Raw genomic sequence first — 14191 nt, forward strand, 5'->3', positions numbered from 1 at the left:
TAAAATAATGGTGATATGAGTTTTATACTACATTAAAAATTAAGTTCTACCGATCGAGTTACAGTTTGACTTATTTTTGTTGTATGGTGAACATAAGATGAAAGTAGAGAGCAATAATGTTAATGTAATTAAATGAACATATTAGGATGGATAAGACTAGAAATTATGTTTTGAGAGGAAGGTTAATGGAAGCACTCATTTTTACAAAGATGTGTGAATGTAGATTGTGATGATTTTGAGAATGACGGTCACCGACACACCCGTGAGAAGGAAAGGAAACATGATGGTTAATGAAAATAGAGGTCATGGTAAACCTTAAGAAAACGTAGGAAGTGCAAATTAAGAATGACATGACTTAGTTGCAACTCTCTAAGGATTTGACTAGGAAAAAATTAGTTGGAGACGTCGAATTTTGTCCTAAATTATCATTAGTTATTTTTGTCATGTCTTTTTTTATGTTTGTGCCTTTATGATAAGTATTTTTTTCTAGCTTGTTATTAGTCTCTATACTTGTCTACCTATGTCTTATTTTGGATCTTTTATTTTTATTTGTTACTCTTTCTCGAGCGGATGGTCTCATTAGTCGCGACCAGCTTATCTCCTATGATAATTGCTTAGTTCGTCGTTTTTCATCTCTTTTCCAATTGTGAAAATAGATTTTATAGGCCTGATATGTTATGATGAAAAAATGAAGATTTTACCTCCAAAAAATTGTCATTAAATATTGAAAAGGTATGACTATAGTCCTAGATATAATTTTTGCCAATAATAACACTACAATCTAATACATCGAAGAAGAAAACTCTTTTGGTATACAAATCTTAGTTAGTCCTAGGGCTCACTTGAATTGATTGTAAATATTTAAGGGAGTAAATAAAAATCAAAGTAGGAAAATAAAGTTAATTAAAAGTTACCTGGATTAAGATTATTTATTTGGGATGAAAATATTATAAGTGAAAAAGTATGGGGGATATAGTAATGGAAAAAATAATTTTTGGTGTAAATTTATACATGGTTTGGCATTATTAATGGATCATAAATAAACCTCAAATGGAATGGTTTGGTATGATGGTAATAATCCATGCTAATGTAAAAATTTCAAATCAGTATATCCTTCAATTGTAAGAACATAAGATTAAAAAAAGAAAAATATAATAAATAAAAGAGAAAAAAAAAACAGAAATTCAAAAGAAGAAAAATGCAAAATTAATAAAAGAAAAGCAAAATATCGAAATATAAAAGAAAATCAAATGAAGAAAAACAGAAAATCAAAATCCGAAGAACAAAAAAATAGAAGAATTGTAGAAAATCAAAATCAAAATCAGAAAACAGGAAATTAAAAGATGAAATCAAAAACACAAAAACAGAAAAATAAAAATCAGAAAACCGAAAATTAAATGTGAAATCAAAAACACAAAAATAAAAAAAAATTAAAATCAAAATCAGAAAAATAGAGGAATCAAACAAAAAAAGAAAAAAATTAGAAGATGTTTTCAAAAATACAAAAAAAAAGAAAAAATCAAAAGAAGAGAAATTAAAATCAGAAAAAACTGAAAAATCAAATGTTGATAGATACTATAATCATCAATTGAATTGTGCCAACTTGTGGCTACGAACCTTGAAGAAGTAAGAGCATCAAATAGTTCACATAAAACTTGGTCCAGTAAAAAAGTTGAAACTGGAAATGGTGAGAGAAAAAATTACTCCCTTACTTAGTACTCCTAAGGGGGGGTAGGGTAGGGTAAAGGATTACCCCCAAATAAAAAGGAAAGATTACTCCATGAACTTTTTCCACCCAATCCAACCCTTTGTTCCAGCCCAAAAAATTTATCAGCTTACTTTTTACCCCATAATACCCTTATTCCAGGGAGGCCTTTAGATAGAAGATTAGATGAATTTAATTGTTAGAGGTGAAAAAATTAGTTAGAAGGTAATGAAAATAGATAAAATAATAATTATTTATCTCATATTAGGGTACAAATTTTATAGGGAAGGGTGGGAGAATACTTTTCTCCAAATAAGAGAAATCATCATCCTTTTTCATTCATCGTTTTTATTTACTCTCATTTTACATTCTTCACAAGTGTCATGATATCATTTATTTAATTTATTTATTTAAAATTATTTACGTCATATTACCTTATTGCCCCTTGACCTTTTCGCATTGACTTTGACTTTCGGTCAGACGGGCCTTTCTCTAGATTCCCCATTTTCCTTGAATGGCTCATGGGCCAGTTATTTCTAAAAACCCTAACTTCCCATAAGGGAATGACCATCAAGTTGACTCACTTCCCCACTCTCCCACAATGCATGGTTCCCCTTGCTTGGTAACTTCCCACTTCCCCTTAATTGCATGGTAATCCTTCTTCCATGGGAACTAACTGCCCATGTCTCCCGTGATCTTCAACTCCCACTCTCTGATGTAACTTCCTCCTTGAGCATTATAAAAAGGGACAGACATCAGAGAGGAGGGGACATCTGAAAAATAATCTACAAGAACCTTACTTATTCTCTACTTCCTTTTCAACTCCATTAGCCTACCAAAATTCAGTAACATCCACCGCAATATCTCGCATTCAGTTTATAATCACTCACTACATATTATCATATCCACGTTCTAACTTGAGCGTCGGAGGGGTTTTCCGGGAAATCACCCCCCGGACAAGGCTAACGTGTTGTTTCGCAGGAATTCAAGTCGCTTCCTTCCACGAGTTGCTCCTCTTGATCACACTTCCACCTATCTCCAGGTATTTTAAGTGTCTTTTACACTTCCTCGTTTCACAACCGAAACAGTTTGGCGCTGTCTGTGGGGAAAAGAACAAAAAGTCATGGCTCCTAAGAAGAATCCCACACAAACCGCAACCGTGCATAGCACAGACACAGACACTTCCGCGGGTCACGCTAACAATCAAGCCGTGACTCGCCGTGATCTGGACATGTTAGCACGCAACCTTACTGCCGCTTTTACTGAACAGCTACGCGCCGTCATAAGTAATACTCCCACTCAACAACGAGTGTTAGAAGATATGGCAGACCAAATTAAAAACTTGCAGGAACGGATCGAACCCCACCACGAGGTACCAAAGTCCCACGAATCTCAAGATGGGAATTCGAGGACTTCCCACTCCAGCAGGCGTAATAAGAAAAGGCGGGAAAGATCGGGAACCCACACGAATGTTAGCAGGAGTTATCCACAGGACAAAGTGTCCAAAACCACCTCTCGAGATGCCCGAACCTTCCTAGAAAGCAAAAAGCATAAGGCATCCGAAAGCGTCCAGTCGCTGGTGGATCGACGGAGGCAAGAGAGGAAGAGGGCGCAGCTGGTAGGATCTAGCCATCCAGCGAGCCCTATAACCATGCCGCGGAACGAAGTCGAGGTCAATATCCTCCCTGGAGATCCTACGCCGATAATCTCTCCAATGGCTCCTGAAATACTAAACATTCCCAACCAAGGGAAAATAAAAATCCCAAATATGGCAGCATTTGACGGCACGTCGTGCCCCGAGGAACACTTGATGGCGTACAAGAATTTGATGGTGCTGCACACTACCAACCCTTCCTTATGGTGTAAATTCTTCCCAACTACTCTTACGGGAGCAGCCTTGACATGGTACACCTCCCTTCCACGAGGGAGTATCCACAATTTTGCCCAACTAGAAGGCAAATTTCTGGGCCACTTTATAGCCTCAAGAAGGCAGGAGAAATCAAACTTCCACCTACTTAGTATCACTCAATTGGAAGGAGAGTCCGTATCCTCCTATCTTAAGAAGTTCCATGAGGCGGTGCTAGAGGTGACGGATTTAGAGGAATCAGTCGCCTTAAACGCCCTTATCAATGGAATGAAGGCTCAAGTTCCAGTTGGTGGAGAGCCAGGTGAAGACATATGCGGAGGCCATGAAGCAGTGTCAAAGTTATGTCACGGCCTCCGAGATATGTCAAGCACATGACCCCAAGAGGCGGAAGTCTGACAAGAAAGACGTTGCAACCCCCCATCAATCTTCGAGGAACAGAGAAGAGCCCCAGTCGAGGAGGGAAAGAAATTACATGCCGCGTCGTCTCGCGCCCCCTTCTGACATGGGACCCCCACGATCCCATCACATTTATACCACGGAAGGGGAATCCAGAACGCGCAATTTGTTAGACGGGGGAAACGACCCGATGTTTAATCGAAACAGAAGGGATATTTTCTTTGCCGTTCGAGACAAATTGCCAACTCCACCTCCCACTACCACTCCTTCCGAAAGGCACAATTACAATCTGTGGTGTGACTACCACAAAGAGCATGGCCATACCTTGGCCCAATGTCGCGAACTCAAACGTATCCTGCATCAACTGGCCGATGAAGGAAAGCTTTCCAGGTTCCTCAACAGGAGGGACTATGAGGCGGGAAGAGAAGCGAACCGAAGGCCGTGGAATCAAAGACGCGGATCCCCCAAAAGGGAAGAAGTGAGGCACGAAGATTCCCACACGCAAGGGACCATCAACATGATTTTTGGAGGATATACAGAGGAATATCCTACCGTTCGCGCCGCGAAAGATAGCGTCCACACTCTGCTAAAGGGGCCTCCATTAACCTTATCCAGGGGACCGGTTATGAAATTCGATGCCACGACCTCGCAAACACTGCAACAGCCCCATACTGACCCTCTGGTGGTCACCCTCAAAATTGGACAGATGAAAGTCAAAATGGTACTCGTGGATACAGGAAGCACGGCTGATCTCATTACAATGGAGTGCTTAAGAAAAATGAAGTTTGAGGAAAAGCACTTGCAGCCCCTAGATAAGCCGCTGATCGGGTTCGGGGGAAGTCAGGTCATTCCGCTAGGAACGATCATTCTCCCCGTGCGCGTAGGAGAAAGAAATGAAAGTAGGTCCACGCCCATACGCTTCACGATGGTGGATCTCACTTTCCCCTACAACGCCATCATGGGACTTCCCCTCATTAACAAAATCAAAGCTGCAATCTTCCCTCATCAACTCTTGCTACAATTCGAGCGGGATGATGGGCAAGTAGGCATCCTCAAGGGAGATCAGGTAACGACCTGCCAATGCCTCATAAACACTCTAAAGCGCGGACATTCCGCGACACCCGCCAAGAGGGAAAGGGAAGATCAAGTACTATTGCAAATCTTATTAAATCAGTAACATTCATAAGTCGGACCCCGTGAGAGGGGTCCCATTATCAAATTATTCTAAGTCACTAACGAACTTGTGATATCTATAATCAGTAATATCCATATGTCGGACCCCTTGAGAGGGGTCCCATTATCAAATTATTTTAAGTCACTAACGAACTTGTGATATCTATAAGTCGGACCCTTAGAATAGGGTTCCAAAACCGAAAATCATTTGAAGTATATATTCACCATCTGTTCGTTACATCGATAAGTCGGACCCCCAGTTGGGGGTCCCTGAGTTCAAAAATATTCTAAGTTTTTCACAAAGATGGTTCCCAACTGGGACATCGATAAGTCGGACCCCCAGTTTGGGGTCTCTGAGTTCAAAAATATTCTAAGTTTTTCACAAAGATGTTTCCCAACCGGGACATCGATAAGTCGGACCCCCAGTTTGGGGTCCCTGAGTTCAAAAATATTCTAAGTTTCTCACAAAGATGTTTCCCAAACGGGACATCGATAAGTCGGACCCCCAGTTTGGGGTCCCTGAGTTCAAAAATATTCTAAGTTTTTCACAAAAATGTTCCCCAACCGGGACATAGACAAGTCGGACCCCTAGAATGGGGTCTAAAGGCTGAAAATATTCTAAGTATAAATCTCTTTGATGTCGCCCGCACGCGACATCGGCAAATCGTGCCCTCTGCTATTCCAAGGGCAAATGGCTAAAACGATTCAGCAATATTCCGCGGGCTCAGACGAGAGAAGCCACGGCTTAACAATCAGAAGCATGGATACCACGAATAAACTTTCCATGTTCAAAAAATATATACATCAGAATATTCAAAGTACAAAAGAGTTGAATGTTAGCAAAAGTCAAGTTACAAAATTACAACGAAACTATACATCTTCCAAAAAGGCGTCCACATCTTGACCCGGCGGCAGAGGAGACTCGATCCTTCCCTCTTCAAGACTGGGGGGTGAAGCTTACATAATCTTCTACATCGAACGGCTCCACCCCGATCTCGGACAGCTCTCGGGATAAGCCCTGGAGGTTTCTACCTTCATCAATGATAAGGTTGGATAAATCAAGGCACAAACTCTCCAGGCTGGAAAGCGTCAAGTTTTCCGGGACATCTGACGCCGGAGGAGAAGAAAGAGCCAACTGATCTAAGTCAAGGCATAAAGCCTCCTTCTCAGCCTCAGCATTCATCCTTTCGGACCAGGCCCTTTTTTCCTCCGCGTCCCAGACAGCGTCGACCAGTACCGCCGACTCACCTTCCAAGACGGAAGCAAGGTTGGACAAAGCTTCACCCCCCTTCTGATTAGCAGTTTGCTGAAGGGAAGTAAAATCCATGCCCAACTCTACGGCGGCCAAGCGATACTTTTCGTCGCTAATCAGGGAACCGGCGTTCATCATCTCCGCCGTCAGATCTCCAAGAAACTTCGACGCTTCCGGCTCATCCGAAAGTAGCCAGTCTCGAGCTATCCGGGCCTTCCTCGTTAGGCACAGTTTGTACACCTTGGCTGCGGATAGAATCATCTTGAAGTGGGCGGAATCAGCCGACACTTGCTGCATAAGTTGCTGGTTCTGATGAACGAGCTTGGCGTGGGTATCCATCAGCAAGCCGACTTCATGGCCAAGGGTCGCAGACCTGTTGGAAGCAGCATTTTCGACGGACTGGTCCAGCTGCTTCCTTGCCCTTTCCCGCCATTGTTCGGTCCTGACCAAGCGTTCTTTCAGCTCAGAACACTTGGCCAGTTTCTCCTTTAAGCTCGGCAGGTCCTTCCGCAACTTTGGTAATTCTTCGTTCAACTCTTCGCAGCGGGAGGTAAGGGCGGCCACGGTCTCCTGGTCTGCAGCACTTTGACGGTTGGTGTCGAGCTCAAAAGCCAACCGTATGAACGCCTGCAAAGGAACGGCTATTAAAGTCTCTGGAAACATGAAGTAAGCATCACAGCATAAAGTAATTACCTCTGCCGCCGAAGCTTGCGCCTGACGCACCCTATCACGTGGGGGCAAAGACTCTAGTAGGTCTACGTCCACCTTACTGACTAGGTTGGACGTCGCCCTGTTAAAGCGAACGATTAGGCCCTTGTGCCCCAACTCCGGAAAGGGCGTCTCGTGTCGGAAAGGGGAAACTTCTCGACGACGATAAACCTCTGCAAACTGCGACGAGGGAGCCGCGGAAGACTCCCCCACCTTCTCCTTCCCCTTGCTTGAGACTGGCAGTGGAGCATCCAAGGGGGGCGACGCTTCCTCTTCAGCCGACCTCATCTGAAGGGGCACGGCTGTGTGGATGGTGCCCGCAGAGGTCCTCTTGGCCGAGCTCCCCTGGTGGGAAGAAGAATCTCTTTTCCTCTTCTTCTTCCCACTCTTTTTTGTCACCCCCCTCGTCTGCGGAGGAATCACCCTCTTAGATTCATCGGGGATGTGAACTTGTCTCCTCTCCTCGAGAAGACGGAGAGCCTCATGTTCCGAGGGCACGTCATCCAGGCCCTTCTCCACAGTCGTCGAGTCCTATCAAAAAGAAGATAGGTCGATGAGCTAATCAGTTTAAAAAATAAAGAAAAATATCAAGTCCTTACCTTAGGGGGAGTTGGCAACGGCTTTTTCGCGGCTCTCTGGGCGACCCCTTGGGCGAATCGCCTAACGCTGAATTTCTTCATCAGCTCCGGATTTTTCGCCCTTAAGTTTTGCTTGGCTATCCCTGAAAAACAAAGAGTAAGAAAACAAACTAAATCCGGTAAGATAGGGAGGGAGAAGTCAATCAATCTTACTCCGATCAACAGCCAGGCTGATGCCGAATGCCGAGAGGAGGTTCTCATTCTCCAACTCGGAACGACCCAGAATCCAATTTAGCTGGACGTTCATGGGTTTCCTCCCCAGTTGAACGTCCATCTTTGCGTACTCGATAATCACCGCGTCATCAAAAGAACATTGCGGGATTCCGTTATTAAAACCCGAAAGGTTGGGTTTAGTGTCGAAGGAGGTCTTGATATTCCATCCCCCTGAGTTATACAAATACGCAAATTTAGTCCTATACCCCTTCTGGTTATCGGGGAGGTCTTGGACTATCTTCAGCCCACGACGATGCGTAAAAGTAATCCAGCCGCAGCCGTATGACTGTGAATTACATAGGCGGGCTCTAAAAATGTATCTAAAGGCAGTCAGTGTTGGTGGCACGGCCAAAACTTTGCATAAAATCAAAAAGGCCACCGTACACCCCCAAGCGTTAGGATATAGCTCGGGCACCGAAACGTTTAACAACTCTAACACCTCTCTAAAAAATGGGTGAAGAGGGAATCTAAGTCCTAGTTGGAAAGAAGGGAATTAAGCAGCTATACAATAAGGGGGGGGAAACCTAACGGTGTCATAATTCCCCGGTGTAATGATATTAATGTTCTCCGGCAAACCCCATTTCCGGGAGATGGCTTCCCGTTGATTATCCAAATCTCTCTTGGTCTGTAAATCAATAAAGTAGTTTAGGGGCCCGCCGTCTGGAATATAGAATGGAGGAGGGACTGGCGCCGCGCTTTCCCTTCCGGAGGACTCGGAGGATCCTTCGATGTTTTCCATATCTACATACAACAACCCTTCCAGGTCAGGATTTATTCGCGGCAAGTAATTAGGGAAGAAAGCAATGCTCACTTCCCAAGGAGCAGTTTTCATTATCTCTGGGGGGTATACAGGGGACACGGATGACTCTTCCCCGACCTTTACTGGTTCGTAATGTGGGGTAATTCTCACCGAACTACTTTCATCCGAATCATTCATTAATAACCCCTTTTTATTAAGACGTCTACGTACTATCAAAGGAGTTTCCGGCAAGTTAGTAGGGTTAATGTCTGAGTTAGCTATGGTCTCTTGAGTAGCCGCGACATCCATGTTAACAAGAGTCATAAAGAAGTAGGCGAAACTTGTAAAGAATAAAGACTAACTTCATAAAACGAATTCAAAGTCCTAGGCTAACATTCAAGAATAATTTGAAGAAATTCAAGAACAAGTCGTTGAAATTAAGAAAAGTTTGAAGATTAACTTGAAGAAATTTGAAGATCTGGGAAAAAGTTTGAATACCTTTGAAGAAAGTTGGAGATTTGTCAGAAACTTGATGAAGATCTGTCAGATATCTTGAAGATCTTCGAGAATTTGTCAGAAGTTTGAAGGAAGGATGAAGATTGACAGAGCGTCTCTCTCTACTTTCTCTTTCCAGCAATGTAAAAATTTGGAGGTAATGAAGATTAAGTGAGAGGGAACTGTTCCAACCACCCTATTTATAACAGCAATAAATGCCTTTGGGACTTGATGCATTAAATGGAAAGGAGAATTCCAAACGGGAGCTGGGAATAAGATAAGTCGGACTCCCCATGAGGAATCGTTGGGAATTTTTCTAAAATGTTCAACACTTTTTGTAAGGTCTACAAGTCGGACCCTCAATGGAAGGGAAATATTGAAAAATCTTTTAAGTGTCAGTTCTTAACTATAGCCGGGAGATCGAAAAGTCGGATCCCCAGTGCGAGGGGAACATCAAATTTCTCCAAGTATCCAGTTAACCACCTCTCAGGCAACCGTCGGGTCGATAAGTCGGACCCCCAAGGAGAGTGAGAATGTGGAAATTTGTTTTAAGTTTTTCAACATTTGAAGGCGTCCGGGAAGTTGACAAGTCGGACCCTAAACTGCACCTCCAAGAACGAAAATTATTTTAAGTATGAAAAGTTACATATTCAGCTGTCCGACTTATGGATACGGCGAATGTCATGCCGCATTATCTTTGCTCTAAACCGTCGTATGTATGAGGTGAAATATTTCAGGAAATCCGTATGATTGACAAGTCGGACTCCTTGGAACACAGTCATGGTGTGAAAATTCTAAGTATGGTTTAATCTGCATATATCCGTATGATCGAAGACACGGACCTGAATGCCCCTTCCGCGTCATAGGAAAGCTAGAGATATGTTTTGTGGTTAGTATTAATAATATTCCGAGAGGTCGATAAGTCGGACCCTGAGTTACACTCCAGAACGAATGCGAATTATTCCGTGTTGGGATGTCCGCGTGGTCGATAAGTCGGACCCCCAAATGGTCCTAGTTAAGGTGAAAAAATTCTAAGTGTGGGAGAAATGCTTCCGTACTTTTAGTGTCATCCGTGACATGGAATTACAAAATCTTTCCACGTCTTTAAAGATAGAAGGGGGGCATGTCAGAGTAAGGAAATTCAAAACGACTTCAAGTTTTAAAAATTCCCCGCCACATCGATAAGTCGGACCCCCCTAAGTACCTCAGTGAAGAATAAAAATCAAAGTATATGTTCAAACCGTGTCTTCCATACATGTAGCTCATTTAACTAGGGGGTCAGCTCAACTATGCCGCGGTATCATGTTTTCCTCCTACTCTCCGGCTCGAAGCCTTGATGAAAAGGAAGATACCCAGGTCCTTGGAGATCCGTGCGGTCGATAAGTCGGACCCCCCTTGGGGGCTGCCTTATTCAAAAATATTTTAAGTACTGAGACTTCCGCGACGTCAGTGGGGCACGTATCGGGGTCCGACTCCCACATCTATTCTTCTGAGGATAAATAAAAAGGATAGCCAAAGATATTCCGCGGCATGCTGGAAGCCGCGGCTTTGATGGTGTTAATCATTTTTCCTTTCTTTGAAGCATCTCTTGCGGTTATTTTGAAAAGGCGATAACTTCTCCGTTACAACTCGGAATTCGGCATATGAGTAGTCGATTTAAAGCTTGTAAATCCAATTTTTAGGATCTTCCAGAGAATTTACCGATTGACGTTTACTATTTCCACACGAAGAAAGATTCTTCGACTCATCAAGATTGCCTATCTCATATCATTCTTCGCGCGTGGGGCTAACTGTCATGGTATCATTTATTTAATTTATTTATTTAAAATTATTTACGTCATATTGCCTTATTGCCCCTTGACCTTTTCGCATTGACTTTGACTTTCGGTCAGACGAGCCTTTCCTAGATTCCCCATTTTCCTTGAATGGTTGATGGGCCAGTTATTTCTAAAAACCCTAACTTCCCATAAGGGAATGACCATCAAGTTGACTCACTTCCCCACTCTCCCACAATGCATGGTTCCCCTTGCTTGGTAACTTCCCACTTCCCCTTAATTGCATGGTAATCCTTCTTCCATGGGAACTAACTGCCCATGTCTCCCGTGATCTTCAACTCCCACTCTCTGATGTAACTTCCTCCTTGAGCATTATAAAAAGGGACAGACATCAGAGAGGAGGGGACATCTGAAACCTTACTTATTCTCTACTTCCTTTTCAACTCCATTAGCCTACCAAAATTCAGTAACATCCACCGCAATATCTCGCATTCAGTTTATAATCACTCACTACATATTATCATATCCACGTTCTAACTTGAGCGTCGGAGGGGTTTTCCGGGAAATCACCCCCCGGACAAGGCTAACGTGTTGTTTCGCAGGAATTCAAGTCGCTTCCTTCCACGAGTTGCTCCTCTTGATCACACTTCCACCTATCTCCAGGTATTTTAAGTGTCTTTTACACTTCCTCGTTTCACAACCGAAACAACAAGTATTTCAATTACTTCATTTGCACCTCTACTTACCTTTATTTCACTAGTTTGACTTTTTTTACCCCTTTAAATATTTATACTCAATCCAAGCTACCCCTTATGTGTATTAATCTCACTCTCTTGTGTTCTAATGATGTTCTAAGCCCTCTTATATAGCATACAACATATTAAAAGCAACCATAGAATAAGTAAACTTATTCCCCAAGTAAAACCAACAAACAAAAACTCGAAGTATACCTACTGCCAACACTGCTCGGACAAGCATGAAGGGCGCTCGAATGAGCAACCACTTCAGAGGTCCTCTGCTTACTGATGCCTTCACTCCTCGATCGAGATTTTTGGTTCTTGTGCCTTGCCTCATTCAAGGCACAACCCAAGTCACTTTTTATGCACTCTCTTGCATTGATTAATGTCTCCCTTGCCTTGTCCAATGCACTCCATTTACACCAAACTCTTGTTCTTTGTTGCACCATCACCATGACACAGCGAAGACCCTCTTGTGTTGCTCACAACACCTTGTGCATTGGCTTAAGTGATTAGCCATCATCTACATACTTGGTTGATTTGGCACTTGCTCTAACAATCTCCCTCTCAAGGCCAAATCTACCTCTATCATCAAATGACACCTTCCTTGGTGTCCCGATCACAACAACAACATTTGATTTGGGTCTTGGTTCCCCCTCAAGACCAAATGCATCAACAACCTTCTTTGTGCACCATCCACAAATGTCACTCTTCTTAGTGACTTGAGCCTTGCACTACTCTCAACTTGATGTAGGTCTCCACTCTTAACAACATATTGACGTTGTTGCCTATCATACCTTTCAAATAAACTAACCAACCCTTTGCCACCTTCTTTAAGACTACATCACTTTGGGTATTCATGGTGTACTCTATCTTCTCTAATCTCCTCAATGAAATTAGATTCCCCATCATCTTAGGAATATATCTCACGCCCCTAAGCTTCCTCACTAAGCCATTGTGTATCTTTTGTGTACCTCTCTAATGGCCTCAATCACAACTTACTCTATGCTTTATAGATTTCTTTTAGCGTGATGTTGATGGTAAAGACTCGAATCCTTTAAGTGATGATAATTTAAAACACATATTAAATTAAATAAATGAATTAAGTAATTATATTTAGTTGTTTAAATAGGTCCAAAACCATATTGGATATAAAGTTGTTAATTGATAAATATTTTATGTCCAAAATATGTTGAATTAAGTTTGAATTAAAAAGACTTAAGTTAATTGTCTTTATAAGATAAGGTTAAATTTAGATTAAATATAAACGTGTGTTTAATAAGTAATTAAGTGTTATTACTCGTTTTATTACTTGAATATTTGAATAAATAATTTGTTTGACAAACAAGTTTTACTAATTATAGGTTTTCCTATAAGTGTGGAGTTATTTTTAACCTTATCTAAAAATAGGAAAAAAAATTCAAATTAAGCTAAAATTTAGGAACTTAATATGGCTTATCTTTTCCCGTTAATATTATTTGAATTATTGAATTTTAAATGCGAGTATTAACGTGGCAGCATATCAAAGAATTGAAATAGCTAAAAATAGTATCAAAAAATGTGTTTGAACAAGTCTTAAGTGGAGCGTCAATTTTACTTGCGGCTCAAGATTTTGAAGATTGATCCAGATTGATCAGATTGGCGAGATAATAGGATGAAGTTTCCTTGGTTTGCAAGACTATGTTGAGGCGTGGCATATATATAAGAAGCTTCATTCAAGGATTAAGGATTGCAACACTACTCACAACTTAGCTTTTTATTTACTTTGAGATCTAGTATTTAAAAAGTGTTGTATACTTAGTTCATCTAAATCTTTCATTTGTAATAGGATTTAGAGTTAAAAAGAGAGAGAATTTTTGTTAATGAGCTTTATATTTGATCTTTATATTTATCGTTTTGTTATTTTGTTTGATTAATTATTTATTTCATTGATATTCCCTATTGTATTAGTATATTTCATAAAATAATAAATCTGGTCAAATCTGATTAAAGGTTTTGACCACATTTGACCAGATTTATTCTTTTTTATTAATAAAAGTTTTCGATTGAATATTGGTAGGACTTCTGTCGGAAGGTTTAACCGCCTATTTTTGGTAAAATCAGGTCAAATTTCAACTGATTTTCTACTATTATGTATCGGAAATCAGTCGAAAAATTAAATTATTATTTAAATGGTTGATTTTTGAAAAATCATCTAAATTTTTGGTTTTTAAAATTTTTGACTAATTTCCTTCTAAAAAGATAGTCGAAAATTTACAACTAAAATTTAGCAGGAAATCAGTCAGAAATGCCAACGACTTAATTTCTGCCAACAAAGTAAGTCGGAGTTCTGACTGCTTTCCTAGCAACCATCAGTTAATCGGAATTCCAACTAAAATGCCAACTATTTTAAAATACCTACCATTTTGTACCGACTTTTTAAAACAACCGGAGATTAGTCGGTACAGAGCCATCGTGACTAATCTCCGACTGTTTTTGGTAGTCAGAATTAGG

General features: G+C 41.3%; 2 protein-coding genes across 2 annotated transcripts; both read left to right on the forward strand.

The window, feature by feature from the left end:
- Nucleotides 1–2828: 2828 nt before the first annotated feature.
- Nucleotides 2829–3947, forward strand: LOC130798824 (uncharacterized). The gene has a single exon (XM_057661919.1). The coding sequence runs from the start codon at nucleotides 2829–2831 to the stop codon at nucleotides 3945–3947; it is 1119 nt and encodes a 372-aa protein (XP_057517902.1).
- A 127-nt stretch (nucleotides 3948–4074) lies between these two features.
- Nucleotides 4075–5145, forward strand: LOC130798825 (uncharacterized). Its single transcript, XM_057661920.1, has 2 exons — nucleotides 4075–4689; nucleotides 4753–5145. Exons 1-2 carry the CDS (start codon nucleotides 4075–4077, stop codon nucleotides 5143–5145), a joined length of 1008 nt encoding a protein of 335 aa, XP_057517903.1.
- Nucleotides 5146–14191: the final 9046 nt, after the last annotated feature.

The sequence above is a fragment of the Amaranthus tricolor genome, chromosome 13 (genome assembly GCF_026212465.1).
Source record: "Amaranthus tricolor cultivar Red isolate AtriRed21 chromosome 13, ASM2621246v1, whole genome shotgun sequence".
NCBI classification, from domain to species: Eukaryota; Viridiplantae; Streptophyta; class Magnoliopsida; order Caryophyllales; family Amaranthaceae; genus Amaranthus; species Amaranthus tricolor.